This window comes from Pyrus communis, chromosome 5 (assembly GCF_041283825.1).
Source record: "Pyrus communis isolate YQ-2024b chromosome 5, ASM4128382v1, whole genome shotgun sequence".
Taxonomy (NCBI): domain Eukaryota; kingdom Viridiplantae; phylum Streptophyta; class Magnoliopsida; order Rosales; family Rosaceae; genus Pyrus; species Pyrus communis.
This window is the reverse complement of record NC_142569.1, coordinates 18,153,071-18,165,960: the sequence shown is the minus strand read 5'-3', so window position 1 is coordinate 18,165,960 and position 12,890 is coordinate 18,153,071. Positions and strand designations below refer to the sequence as shown.

The 12,890-nt window shown below is 34.6% G+C and overlaps 1 protein-coding gene across 1 annotated transcript; it reads right to left on the bottom strand.

Moving 5' to 3' along the window:
* Positions 1-11,420: 11,420 nt before the first annotated feature.
* On the bottom strand, positions 11,421-12,066 carry LOC137721098 (uncharacterized). Its single transcript, XM_068460216.2, has one exon. It carries the CDS (start codon positions 11,886-11,888, stop codon positions 11,691-11,693), a length of 198 nt encoding a protein of 65 aa, XP_068316317.1. The 5' UTR covers positions 11,889-12,066; the 3' UTR covers positions 11,421-11,690.
* Between the last annotated feature and the right edge of the window lie 824 nt (positions 12,067-12,890).

Below are 12,890 nucleotides of genomic sequence, written 5' to 3'. Positions count from 1 at the left end.
CAATAAAAATTTTTATGGGTTAAACAGGTTTGCAAATCTAAATGTTACTTTTTCCGATGTGGCAAATCTAAATGTATTTTGATGTATTTAGTGAATCTTGATTTTCATGAAGCAAGGAACTCCATCTGAGTCCTCTTCAAAAAGAAAGACGGAGTTGGATAGATTTAGCAACTTATTAAGTGATGTTATACACCAAATTTTGTCACGTTGGCCCATGTGTTGTGATTCAATTTTAAAATTTGGTTATGAGATGAACAAATGAAGAACAAATTATGGAAAGGATAACAATGGAAGAATTTTCGAAGGGATTCTTGCCATTTGCAAAATCTAGCTAAGCATATTCAATTGCATCTCTCACTCTACAATTCTCACTTTCAGTGCTTACATAACCGTTAGAATCCAAGATGGATTCTCTCTCATTACAAAACAATCTCAGTCTTTCATCTAGCTAGTTGCTAGGATCTTTACACCTGGCATTACTTGCCTTACTAGTATATAGCGGCACACTTGGTATTTTAACTCAAGTGAATACACAAATTGATACACAGCTTATTTCGTAATCAGCTATAGACTTACAATTCAACATTCCCCTTTAAGTCTAAAGCTGCTTTCACTCTAAGCATACTTCTAAGAAGACTAAATCGATCCTTTGCGAGTGGCTTTGTGAAGATGTCTGCCAATTTCTCTTCTGTGGGACAATACACCAAGTCAATGATGCCTTCCTGCAATGCATCTTTGATAAAATGATATCTCTTGTCAATGTGTTGGTCTTTTGATGAAACATAGAGTTCTTGGTAATAGCAATGGCAGAAGAGTTATTACAATGAAGGGGGGTTGCTTTAGTTTGAAATTCTCCAAAATCCTCCAAAACAAACCTCAACCATATTGCCTGAGCTGTGGCTTCAAATGCACTTATGTATTCAGCCTCAACAGTTGAAAGTGCAACACAATTTTGCTTAACTGAAGCCCAAGAAAACACACCATTGCCAAAAGAAAACGCATACCTTGATGTACTCTTGATGTCCTCCAATGAACCACCCCAATCACTATCACAATAGCCAATTAAACAAGTTTTTCTTCCCTTCACATATTCCAGACCATAGTCTAGGGTCCCCTTGATGTACCTGAGTACCGTTTTTGCAATTCCATAGTGTCTATTAGTATGACAGTGCATAAACCTAGCTAATAAACTTGCTGCCTACATTATGTCCAGCCTTGGGGCAGTGAGATATAAAAGACTTCCCACAATGCTTTTATACATTTCCTTACTCACAGGTCCACTTCCATCATCTTTAATTAGCTTCTCAGTTGCTACAATATGAGTTGTCATAAACTTTCCTTCACTTAATCCAAACTTGCTTAGCAAGGAACTTGCATATTTCTTTTGGTGAATGAAGATACTTGAGTTAGTTTGAATTACTGACATCCCAAGAAAATGATGGAGAAGTCCCAAATTTGTCATATCATACTTCTTCTTCATGTCTTCCTTGAACTCTTCTAGCATTGATTTACAACTGCCAGTGTAGACTATATCGTCCACATATATAGAGACAATCAAAATGTCTACTCCCCTTGCCCTTATGTACAATGTTGGTTCACTCAAACTCTTCTCAAAACCACACTATAAGAAATAAGTGTCTATTTCTCCATACCAGGCTCTTGGTGCTTGTTTTAGACCATAAAGAGTTTTGTGTAGCTTATAGACCTTGTCTTCCTTGCCTTTGATTACAAATCCTTCAAGCGCTCAACATAAACCTTTTCTTATAATACTTCATTCAAGAAAGCTGAATTCACATCTAACTGGTACAATTTCCAGCTCTTTTGTGCAGCCAATGTTATTAGAGTCCTAATAGTATCCAACCCAACAACTGGGGCATAGATTTCATTGTAATTCAATCTAAACTTTTGTGCATAGCCCTTTGTAACCAACCTAGCTTTATTTTTCAACACTGAACCATCAAGATTTAGCTTGGTTTTGTAGACCCATTTAACCCCTATGACAGGTTTTTCAGTTGATCTATCAACAAGCTTCCAGGTACCATTCTTCTCAATCATGAACAACTCATCCTCCATTGCTCTCAACTAAGACTCATCTTGTTTAGCATCTTCATATTTCTTTGGATCCATGATACACAGATTACACTGAGCCAATACCTCATCTTATCTAGTTTCCTCCATTTCAATGGTGTATGATCAAATGCTTGAGTGTACTTCTCATTCAGACTTGAAGTACTTGTAGATTCACCTGAAGTGAGTGACTTAAACTGAGTTCTAGAGTCCCTAATACTAAGAGCCCTTCTAGGTGAAGGTGATGTAGGTGATGCAAGAGACAACACCACACTTTCATTTCTTTCAGCACTAATATCACCATAAGCAAATCTTCCAGTAGTGGGAGAAAGTTGATCTGAATTCTCTTCCCAATTCCAAGCGGCTTCTTCATCAAAGACAATGTCTCTTGACAAGATAAGTTTCTTGGATATTGGATCAAACACCCTATACCCTTTTTCACAAGTTGCATATCCCACAAATACTCCTTTGAAACTTTTAGGCTCAAGTTTTGAGTCTGCGTTCACTTGGAACATGCAAATAGCATCATGCACCAAATATCCAAGTGAACAATACCTGGTTTTCTCCCAGAATAAGCTTCAAAAGGTGTGATATTATTCAAAGCATTTGTGGGACACCTATTCAGTATATACACTGATGTATAAACTGCTTCTGCCCATAAATATTATGGCATCCTCTTCTCATGCAACATGGATTTTGCCATCTCAATCACAGTTTTATTCTTCCTCTCCACTACTTTATTTTGATGTGGAGTATATGCAAGAGTGAACTGTCTTTGTATCCCTTCTCTTTCACAAAACAGATCAAATTCAGATGACTTGAACTCCCCTCATCTATCACTTCTCAAACATTTAATCTTGAATCCACTCTGCAATTCTGTGCTTTGAACTTTCTAAAACGGTTGAATGCATCAGATTTGTATCTCATAAAATAAACCCAAGTCATTCTGCTAAGATCATGAAGTACTTATGTCCAGCAATTGAATCATTTTTCATGGGTCCACACAAATCAACATGAATAAGTTCATGTGGAGCATTAGCTCTTAGAACTTGATTTCTTGGAATCTCTTCTCTGTGTTGTTTCCCATGTTGACAACCTTCACATACACCACTATGATCTTCAAATTGAGGCAAACCATGCACTATATATTTATCTCTCAATTGCTTGAGGCCACCAAAGTGTAGATGTCCAAGTCTCCTATGCCAAATCTCAATGGAATGAGTGACATTGGCTTTCAACCAATTTGATTTTCAGGTAATAGAGTCAGTGGATAACATCTGTTCACTTTCTTCTTTACTTTAATGACCAAGCAATCCAGTGATGGACCATCAAGCAGACTACACATTCCACCACCAAACACTAAGAAATATCCATGTTCATCCATTTGACCCACATTGAGCAAGTTTTGTTTTAAACCAGGAAGATACATTACTTCTCTAACATACTTTATGCCCTTATCTGTGTCAATAACCAAAGATCCCATTCCTACAACATTTACATGATCTCCAGTTAGCATTTGAACTTTGCCTACAATGTTTGTTCTCACATCAACAAGCAACTCCACATTCCCTGTCATATGGTTGCTACAATCACTGTCAATGTACCATTCTCCCTTTACTTTAGTCTCAGTAGTTACATTGTTGGCATAGAACAGATTCCCAAACACTTCCACTTGATTTGCACTATTTGCCTTTTGCACTACCTTTATTGCAGTACACTCTCTAGCCTAATGCCCAAACTTATCACAATTGAAGCATTTGGGTTTTCCCTTGTGTCTCACGCACCAAAATGGTACTTAGAACACACCTTGCACTGAGGCTTTGAAACCTCTTAACTCATTGGTTGAGATGAATTCACATTCTAATAATTATTCACAGAAGATCTCTATTGAAACTTTGGTGTTGATTCCATTTCTTGCCTTTAGGATTTCGATTTTTCTGAAATCTGGATGAACCAGAATAAGCACCATTTTTACTTTGTTCTTTTGGATTCATAAAGAGTGAGGCAAAAGCTCTCTCAGTTATGTCAACAATGTAAAAATCAAACCGTTGCTCTTAGCTTTTCAAAATTGCAATAACCTTCTGCAACTCTACAGTCTCTAAACATTTTGTATTCTCAATAACCAGGCATATAACATCATATGATTTACTAAGACTAATCAAAACCTTATGCACAAGTCTTTCATTAGAAAGAACTTCACCAAATGATTTCATCTGATTAATCAAATCATTTAGTCTAGTAAGGTATCCAGATAGAGTTTCATCATCATGCATTCTAACATATTCAAATTCACATTTATGATTTTGCAGTTTCACAGACCTCACTTGATAGCCATCATGATACTCTCCATACAATAGATCCTATGCCATATTAGTTGATTTAGCATTGGCAATTCGAGGGAAAATTTGGTTGGAGACTGCATTCTAAATAATTCCTAGAGCCTTTGCATCTTTCATCAACACAGCGTCTATTTCATCATCTCCCTCATCCTCCAATGATCATTCAACCTTTTTCTTCGTCTTCTAATCGAGAGTTATAACTCCATTTTCAACCAAATTCCGCAACCCATGTGATTTGAAGATCGTCACCATCTTGATTCTCCAGAACTCATAGTTCTCATCGGAGAAAATTGAAGTTCTCACTTCCGAGCCTCCAGATCCATACATCTTTGGTACGAATGAGTTGATTACTCTTCTCAAATGGTAACAAAACTTCGGCGACCTTCACCGAGCTTCAAGTGAGCTTTGATTCAGCTCAGAGAATTTATAGTTTTATGCCCAGATTCAAATGATCGAACCTGGCTCTCAGGCCATGTTTTGATTCAGTTTTAAAATCTGTTTATGAGATGAACAAATGAAGAACAGAGAATGGAAATGATAACAATAGAAGAATTTTCGAAGGGATTCTTGCTCTCTGCAAAATCTAGCAGAGCATATTCAATTGCATCTCTCACTCTACAATTCACACTTTCGGTGCTTACATAACCGTTAGAATCCAAGGTGGATTCTCTCACATTACAAAACAATCTTAGCTCTTCATCTAGCTAGTTGCTAGGATCTTTATACCTGACATTAGTTGCCTTACTACTATATAGCTGCACACTTGGTATTTTAACTCAAGTGAATACACACATTGCTTCGCAGCTTATTTCCTAATCAGCTATAGACTTACAATTCAACATCATGGAGGAGGCATGGAAGACAAGTGTTTTACCAAGCAAGTGGAGGTACAAAACGGTAACATTTCCACATCTTGTGTTTGATAATCAGTGTTTTTTTACTAAACCCATTGCAACCCTTGAGCACTTCTTGATCAAGTGCTCAAACTTCACGTTGGCCCGTTACATACATTCAAGCTTGTCCATCAAGGTCCTATAGCCACTGGTCCAGTTGTTCGAAGGATTCTTCATCAATCTAGAAGTGTTATCAAGTAGTTCGTTCTTGAAGTTTAGAGATGGAATCCCTAAGAGATGCCATCATGTTTATCAGTTTTAATTGCAGGAATTAGGGTCGGCGTGGCCGGTGGCGAAATCGGTGGCAGACGGTGATAACCAGGTGGCAGAAGATAAAGGCAAAGTGACGAAGGATTCGGGGAAAGAGGAGTTTGTGGATTGCTAGGAGGATTACGCAATGGATGAGTTGGATTGCCTGTGGCTTTTGCTGGATACTACTGTTGACTGTAATTTTCCCATGTCAAAGTACAATTTTACCCATGTATTAACAGATAGTTAACGGAAAAATCACTTTTGAACTAAATTTGCTAACGAAGTACACCACATGGGTTTAAATCCGAGTTTTTTTAGCACAGGGGTTATCTTCCGAATACCTTATGACCACATGGATCATTTATCCAATTTGGCCATTCTAAAATACCTTTGTTTAGTTTCTGAGCTCTCGATCCCTCTTCCTCTTTGTCTCTATTGTCGGATTGGATTGGGTTTGTGCTAACTCCACAACCACCAAGCTGGTTCTGGGATTTTTATTTGGCTTGAAGTTTTCAACGTATTTGGGACTAAAACTATATTCATAATTGACTTGAAATTGGGCTTAAAATATAAATATCCAACATAAATAAAAGTTCGGTTTGGTTCAATTTTTGAACCACTAAAATTGAAACCAACCCAGAACATTTTGGTTCAGTTCGGTTTTGTTTTATTTGGTTAGGTTTTTTTCGGTTTCGGTTCAGGTTTTTTATTTTTTTTTTTCTATTTTTTTAACCCACCCCTAATTCCAACTCAATCCTTCTACATTTGTTTTATTGAAAATTTGGAGAAAATTTTAACCAAGTGTAGTTCTCCAATATTTTAGATAGTAACTCAAGTGATTAAAACTTAAAAGCATTCATGTGTGCACTTGAATGGGTATTAAAAGAGTGTGTCCTCACATTCTAATCTACTAGCCTTTATGCATGCGTAAGCGCGTGCAAATGATATTTTTTGAATCACGATGTGTTACGTACAACTTATACATTTTAAATGCATTTATATGTGTGAATTGTTTCAATAGTTTTTTTTATGACAAAAAGAAAGTCAAATATTTTGACCAAATGAATAATATGAGACCATGCTAGAAGAAACACCTCATAAACCAATCAAAACAGATGAATCCACATAATAAAATTGGTCTTTCAATTTTCATCTACATTATATTGAATTTAAATTAAAAATAGAGAAAATAATATTTAATAAACAACTAATTGAATCACATTATTGTTAGCCCATTATGAGGTTAAACTCACTCCTTCCCCTTTAGTATATATAACATCGTTTGTTCAATAATAATAATTATTATTATTATTTGACAACTAATTGAATCATATTATTATGCACGTGCGAAATATCTTTTTTATAACTGACACTACACGCCTCTTAAGTGTTTAAAAATAGAGAAAATAATATTTAATGAACAACTGACTGAATCACATTATTGTGCGCGTGCGAAAAGTTTTTTTTATTACCAGCGGTATGCGTTTCTTAAGATGTTTTGAACGTGTTTAAAAATGGAGAAAAAAATATTTAATAAACAATTGATTGAATCACATTATTGCTAGCTCATTGTGATGTTAAGCCCACCTCATCCCCTTAGCGTAGATAATAATATTTGAATCACATTATTATGTGCGTGCAAAAGACTTTTTTTTTATTTTTTTTTATTTTTTATTTTTTATAATCGGCGTTACGTTTCTCTTAATATGTTTTGAACGTGTTTGAAAATAGAGAAAATAATATTTAATAAACAACTGATTGAATCATATTATTGATAGTCCACTGTGAGGCTAGACCCACCCCTATTCCCCTTAGTGTAGATAATAACGTTTGTTCAAAAAAAAAAAAAATCATTTGACAACTAATTGAATCACATTATTATGCGCGTGTGAAATACCTTTTTTATAACCGGCACTACACACCTCTTAAAATATTTTGAACGTGTTTAAAAAAAAATATATTTAACAAACAACTGATTGAATCACATTATTACTAACCCATTTTGAGGTACTAATTATGAAAAATAAAAAATAAAAAACTGTACAAAACATATTAATATATACAAAATACTGTTTATATGACAAAAATATCCTGCATTATTTTTTTTTTCCTCAAATACCCTGCATTATTTTGGTTTGCTTTTAATTTTTTTTGTCTTGGGCATTTTTGTTCAATTTTTTTTGGTGAAGCCGTGACCCTAAAAGGGACCAGTAGCTTTATATATACAGATATGAATCAAACTCACCAACGAGTCCTTTGGGCAACATCATCCTCCAAGATAATTGACATAGAAATCTCTATGTTTTTATTTTTATTCAAGTCAAAGCTAAGTCTATAAGTCCAAAACATATTTAGTAGAGTTAATAGAGCTGCGACATTCGAAGTGTTGAATATGAACCTCCTTCCTCCAATATCACCTGTACCAATATATATATGTGTGTGTGTATATATATACACACACACACACAAAATAAGTAGTGATTTTTACACTTAATTTTACTTCTCATTCGTCCTTTTAATTATTTAGTAGTTTTTTAGGTGGGGTGTTAAAATAGGAGAATGAGTTACATGTCACAAGTACACTACGAAAATAGCGTCTCGTACCAATGAAATAAAGAAATATGTAAGTATTTATTCAAATATCTTTATTTCATTGACACAGAATGCCATATGAAAATATATCCATGTCATAAAAATTATTCTTATATAATGAGTAATGAGAAAATCACTACCATATATATCTTAAAAAAAAACTATTAAATAATTAAAAATTTGTCCATGTAAAATAAAATGGGGTGCGTGAAAATGAACAACAAATAGGATGAGGTTGGAATGAAGTTAGGCTTTTTATATCCGTTCTCCCCTATTGATATTCCTAAACCCTAGACTCCGAAACTTCCCCACATTTCAAATCCTAATTGGCTCCTTTTTAGAGATTTTTCAGTGTGCTCGAAACATGAAATGATACATTACGTGTTATTATGTAAGTGGTGAAATACTTATGTTAAAAAATTAATAACTTGAAAAAATAAAACTTTCCTTAACTTATACTGTTCAAGCTTATGTTAAAAAATTATGTGAAATACTTATGTTAAAAAATTAATAACTTGAAAAATTAAAACTTTCCATACACACATTCAAGCTTGTGAAGTTCCTATAGCAACTGGTCATATTGTTCGATGGATTCTTCATCTATCAAGAAATACTATCAAGGAGTTCATATTTGATGTTTGGAGAAAGAATCCCTACAAGATGCCTTCATGTTTTTATTCTTGTCAGGATTTGGTCAGTTTGACGTTATATAATTGTTTACTTAAACCTCCTTCCACATTCAAAGGCTTCAGGAGTTTGAAGAACCTTTGTATTCGTGAAGTTACAATTGCCCAAGATGTATTGCAAGCTCTGATTGATTGCTGTTCTCTTCTTGAGAGATTAACTTTGAGAACATGTAGCGGAATTAGCCACCTTAAGATTAATGCACCAAACCTCCAATTCTTTGACTTCGCCGGCTCGTTTGAAAATTTAAATCTTGAGAATATGTTAAATCTCGTTGAAATTTTCATTGATTTGGACTGTGATTCCATTAGATTGGTTCCTAACAGTTCTAGCCATTTGGTCAAGTTTTTTGTTCGCCTGCCACTTGTTCGAAGGATCACAATTCAGAATGACTTTTTACGAGTTGCTTTCAAGTCCAAATCAAATTACCCAAGAAACCACCCGTCTCAACTCCAGTCTGGAACTCCAAGCAATAATTTTGAGTAGGATAACGCACATTTTGACTATGTTCACTCCATGTCATGAAATCATGGCTTCACCATCAACTCACAAGCATGTCTCATTGTTGCCACATCATCAATGATTTTTGTTTTTGTTTTGGGTCAAACCACGTCATAAATTTAGTGAAGGATAAGTGAGTGCATTTTTTTATCACCGCTTTCAAGTATTGATAATGCTCACAACCATATAAAATTGGATGATGTTAAATATGGTTAACTCAAAAACTTGATTATAACTTAAAAGTCTTTTTCTTTAAAAAATGGACCAATTGGTGATTTCACCACAACAATCCTCCTTTTGAGGCTTAGAAGACCATAAATAAGTAAATGAAAGTACTAGCGCTTGACAATTCCGCTAAGAAGACATGTGTAACTTATCAAGTCTTCAGGGCTTCTCAGGGACAACACGACGCATTATATATTCACTTCATGAAAGAATTACATGCCTGTGAATAACTTTGACTTATAAATTATTGGATCAGAAGTCATTATTTTACTTTAATTTAATGATGCATGTGATTTTAGGGGCTAATTGGTTATTAACTCAAAATTATTAGTCGGTCAAATAATCAAAACAGTTGACTTGCTAGCCACGGCAAAAAGCTGCTCTTTCCCATTTTTCTAATGATAAACTCAACTCAATCTGGGAAAGGTTCTATCTATGCTGCAATTTTTTTTTTCTTTCCATTTTTAACTGTTTTATATCTTAAATATTGCATTTTTAGCTGTTTTAAATCTTGATTTTTGTATTTGTAACTAACTAAAAATTACAAAATTAAAATGTTAGGATTATACGATATTCCGGAGGATCTAGAGAATATCTGTATGCTATTCTTTAATTAATTACGTTGGAATTGAACTTGCAAATATTTGAAATTTGGGATGGGTTTACTGTACATTGTAGATAGAACGCAAGCTATTGACTTTTAGAACAAGTTTTGTTTATTCGCGTCCACAACATTCTTACCAAGCAAAATTTTGTAGTGAAGCGCACTTTTCACGTGTGATTTGTTTGGTTTTTTATTTTATTTTTTTAACTCCATGGTTTTCCTCATCATAGATCCACTGAGTCCGGTTAAGAGACCTTGAAGCTCTTCCAAATGATTAATATATAATGGAAGAGAATTGTTATTGACAATCTAAAAATCTCATTTGGCACTCCAAACTTACTATAATTAGGAAAAAAAAAAAACACTTATGAAAAGTGTAGAATGAGATTTTTGGAATGCTAGTAACAATTCTCTAATGAAATTGTGTTTAACTTATTGGATACTGGGTAATATATTAATTTGTAAATGGGGTTTTATCGTTGTGGCAAAAATCAATTATGTCTATGCATTCTGTTGCGGGTTTAATCCCTATCAAATCTTTTTCCCCTAACAACTAACTATCCAATTCCAAACCACTTCTAAAAGTTTTTAACATAAATGTTGATGCACCACTTAGTACTACGAGTTAGTAGTATTCATTTTCACTTGTAAGTGAAAAGTCTTGGATTTAATTCTCGCTAAAGGCGAATTTGAACTACATTATTATGGCAAACCCAATACAAGATTTAGCTCACTTCCCCACTTCCTTAGTGTAAATATTATCTTTGTTAAAAGAAACACATAAATGTCGAAGCAAACCCAACAAGCAGGTGTAAACACCAATTAGCTATTGGTAGTTGTACTTTTTTTATCTCTTCTTAAAGTTCAAAGAAGTCCAAGTTCGAATCCCTCCAGGCCCCATATATTTTAGTAGGGGCCCGCAGTAAAATCTTATTTGGCGTATATTACATTACGATTAAGCAATCATCAAATACTCTTTTTTGGTAAATAGTCATGGAAGTGTCATCTTTCTCTTTTATGCATTAGAAGATTAGAAATCATTGAACTCATTATTTAACCCATTAACAACTTTCATCTGTCTCTTTCGAGCAACCTTCGATCCCCCTAAAGGAGTCTCGAGTGATGCTCGAATCCCTTTGAATGATTAAAATTCTAAAAGTTGAAAAAATAAAAGCCGAAAGTCTTTGGCACGTCATTCACTTTCAAAATTTCAGCAAAACAGGCACTAGTAACAATTGCTCATTAGATTTGAAGACAAAACCATAAACCAAATATTGTTCATTTGATTTGAAATCGAAGACAATCCGAAACGGTTACAAAACACAGAATCGGCAGCCAAACCAAAAACTTATACAAAAAAATAAAAACTTCACCCAGAAACAACCCAATTCACCAATCAGCCTACCTATCTCCGATCCTACCCCCTTTTTTTCTTTTGTAATGAAGAGATTTACACAAAACAAATACATGGTAAATGGTAGAAGCTAGAAATGTAATTATTTGGAATCATAACATGATAAGTTAATTGGAAAATTAAGGAATGGGGCGCTTGCCGGGACGGTCGGCGGCCTTGAGGGTTTTGTCGATGAGCTTGCGTGCCTTTTTGCTGCGGATCTCGACCTTCACGCTGGAGCTTTTGTCCATCTTTATGTACGGTTTCTTCGACTTCTTCTTCAGCGCTCGGACTTTCGATTTGATCGACTCCACCAAGCTCTCCAACTGGTTCGTCATGATGATCTTGATTAATATGACTAACCTTGATTAATTATAAAGCTTAATGATGATTCAGTATCGAGAGAGATCTAGGAAGAAGAAGGAGCAGGAGGAGGTGAGCTTTTGTTGCTGGCTTGGGAATTGGAGCTTGATGCAGGCTCTCTCTCTGTGTCTGCTATCTCTCACTAGGTTTTTATCGAGTCAATCTATATGGTGTGCTGTAGAATGGTCCTGGTGTGTGAGATAATCACCGATTTGCCATTCCGTATGACTTTCACTTGTTAGTTTTGGATACAGATGTGCACACTTATTGGAATTTCCAAGTCCACATTTTTTGGCAAGCATTTTATTTTTCAAATGTTTGAAATTAGGATCACATTTTTTTTTTAGTACATTGATATTTTTTTACATTAAGGAGAGGGGAAGTTCGGCTAAGCCACATAATGGGTAACCTAATTTGGTTTCGAATTCACTATTCCCAAGATTCGAACCTAAGACATTTTACTTCTAAGTGAAAAGGAATATCATTAGATCGTAGTACTAAGTGACAATTAGGATCACATGTTAATTATGTGAATGTTTTTTTTTTTTTTTTTTTTTTTTTTTTTTTTAAGTGAACAACTGGTGGCAAAGTACGGTTATCCACCCCTTCTAGGCCTAGAGAGGATATGAGGAATTTCACCCTGCCTGTGGACATAATCAAGCAGACTCACCAACTCAGAGCATCGACCCTAATTATGTGAATGTTCAATAATGATTGTGAAGGGTTGTAGTAGAGGTTTCGTGCTTTAATGAATTTCTTTGCATAAAAAAAAATTGGAAATTTGGGATTAAGAAATGATAATAATTTTTTTAATGGAAAGTGAACATAGCTTAACAAGAAAAGTTTTTCTAACTATTAAGGGTGTCAAACCAAGTTGTATGAAATTTTTTATTTTTTTTAATATACGATATCATCTACACTAAGAGAAAGGGGGATGAGCTTAGCCTCACAATGGGCTAGCAATAATGTTGTTCAAA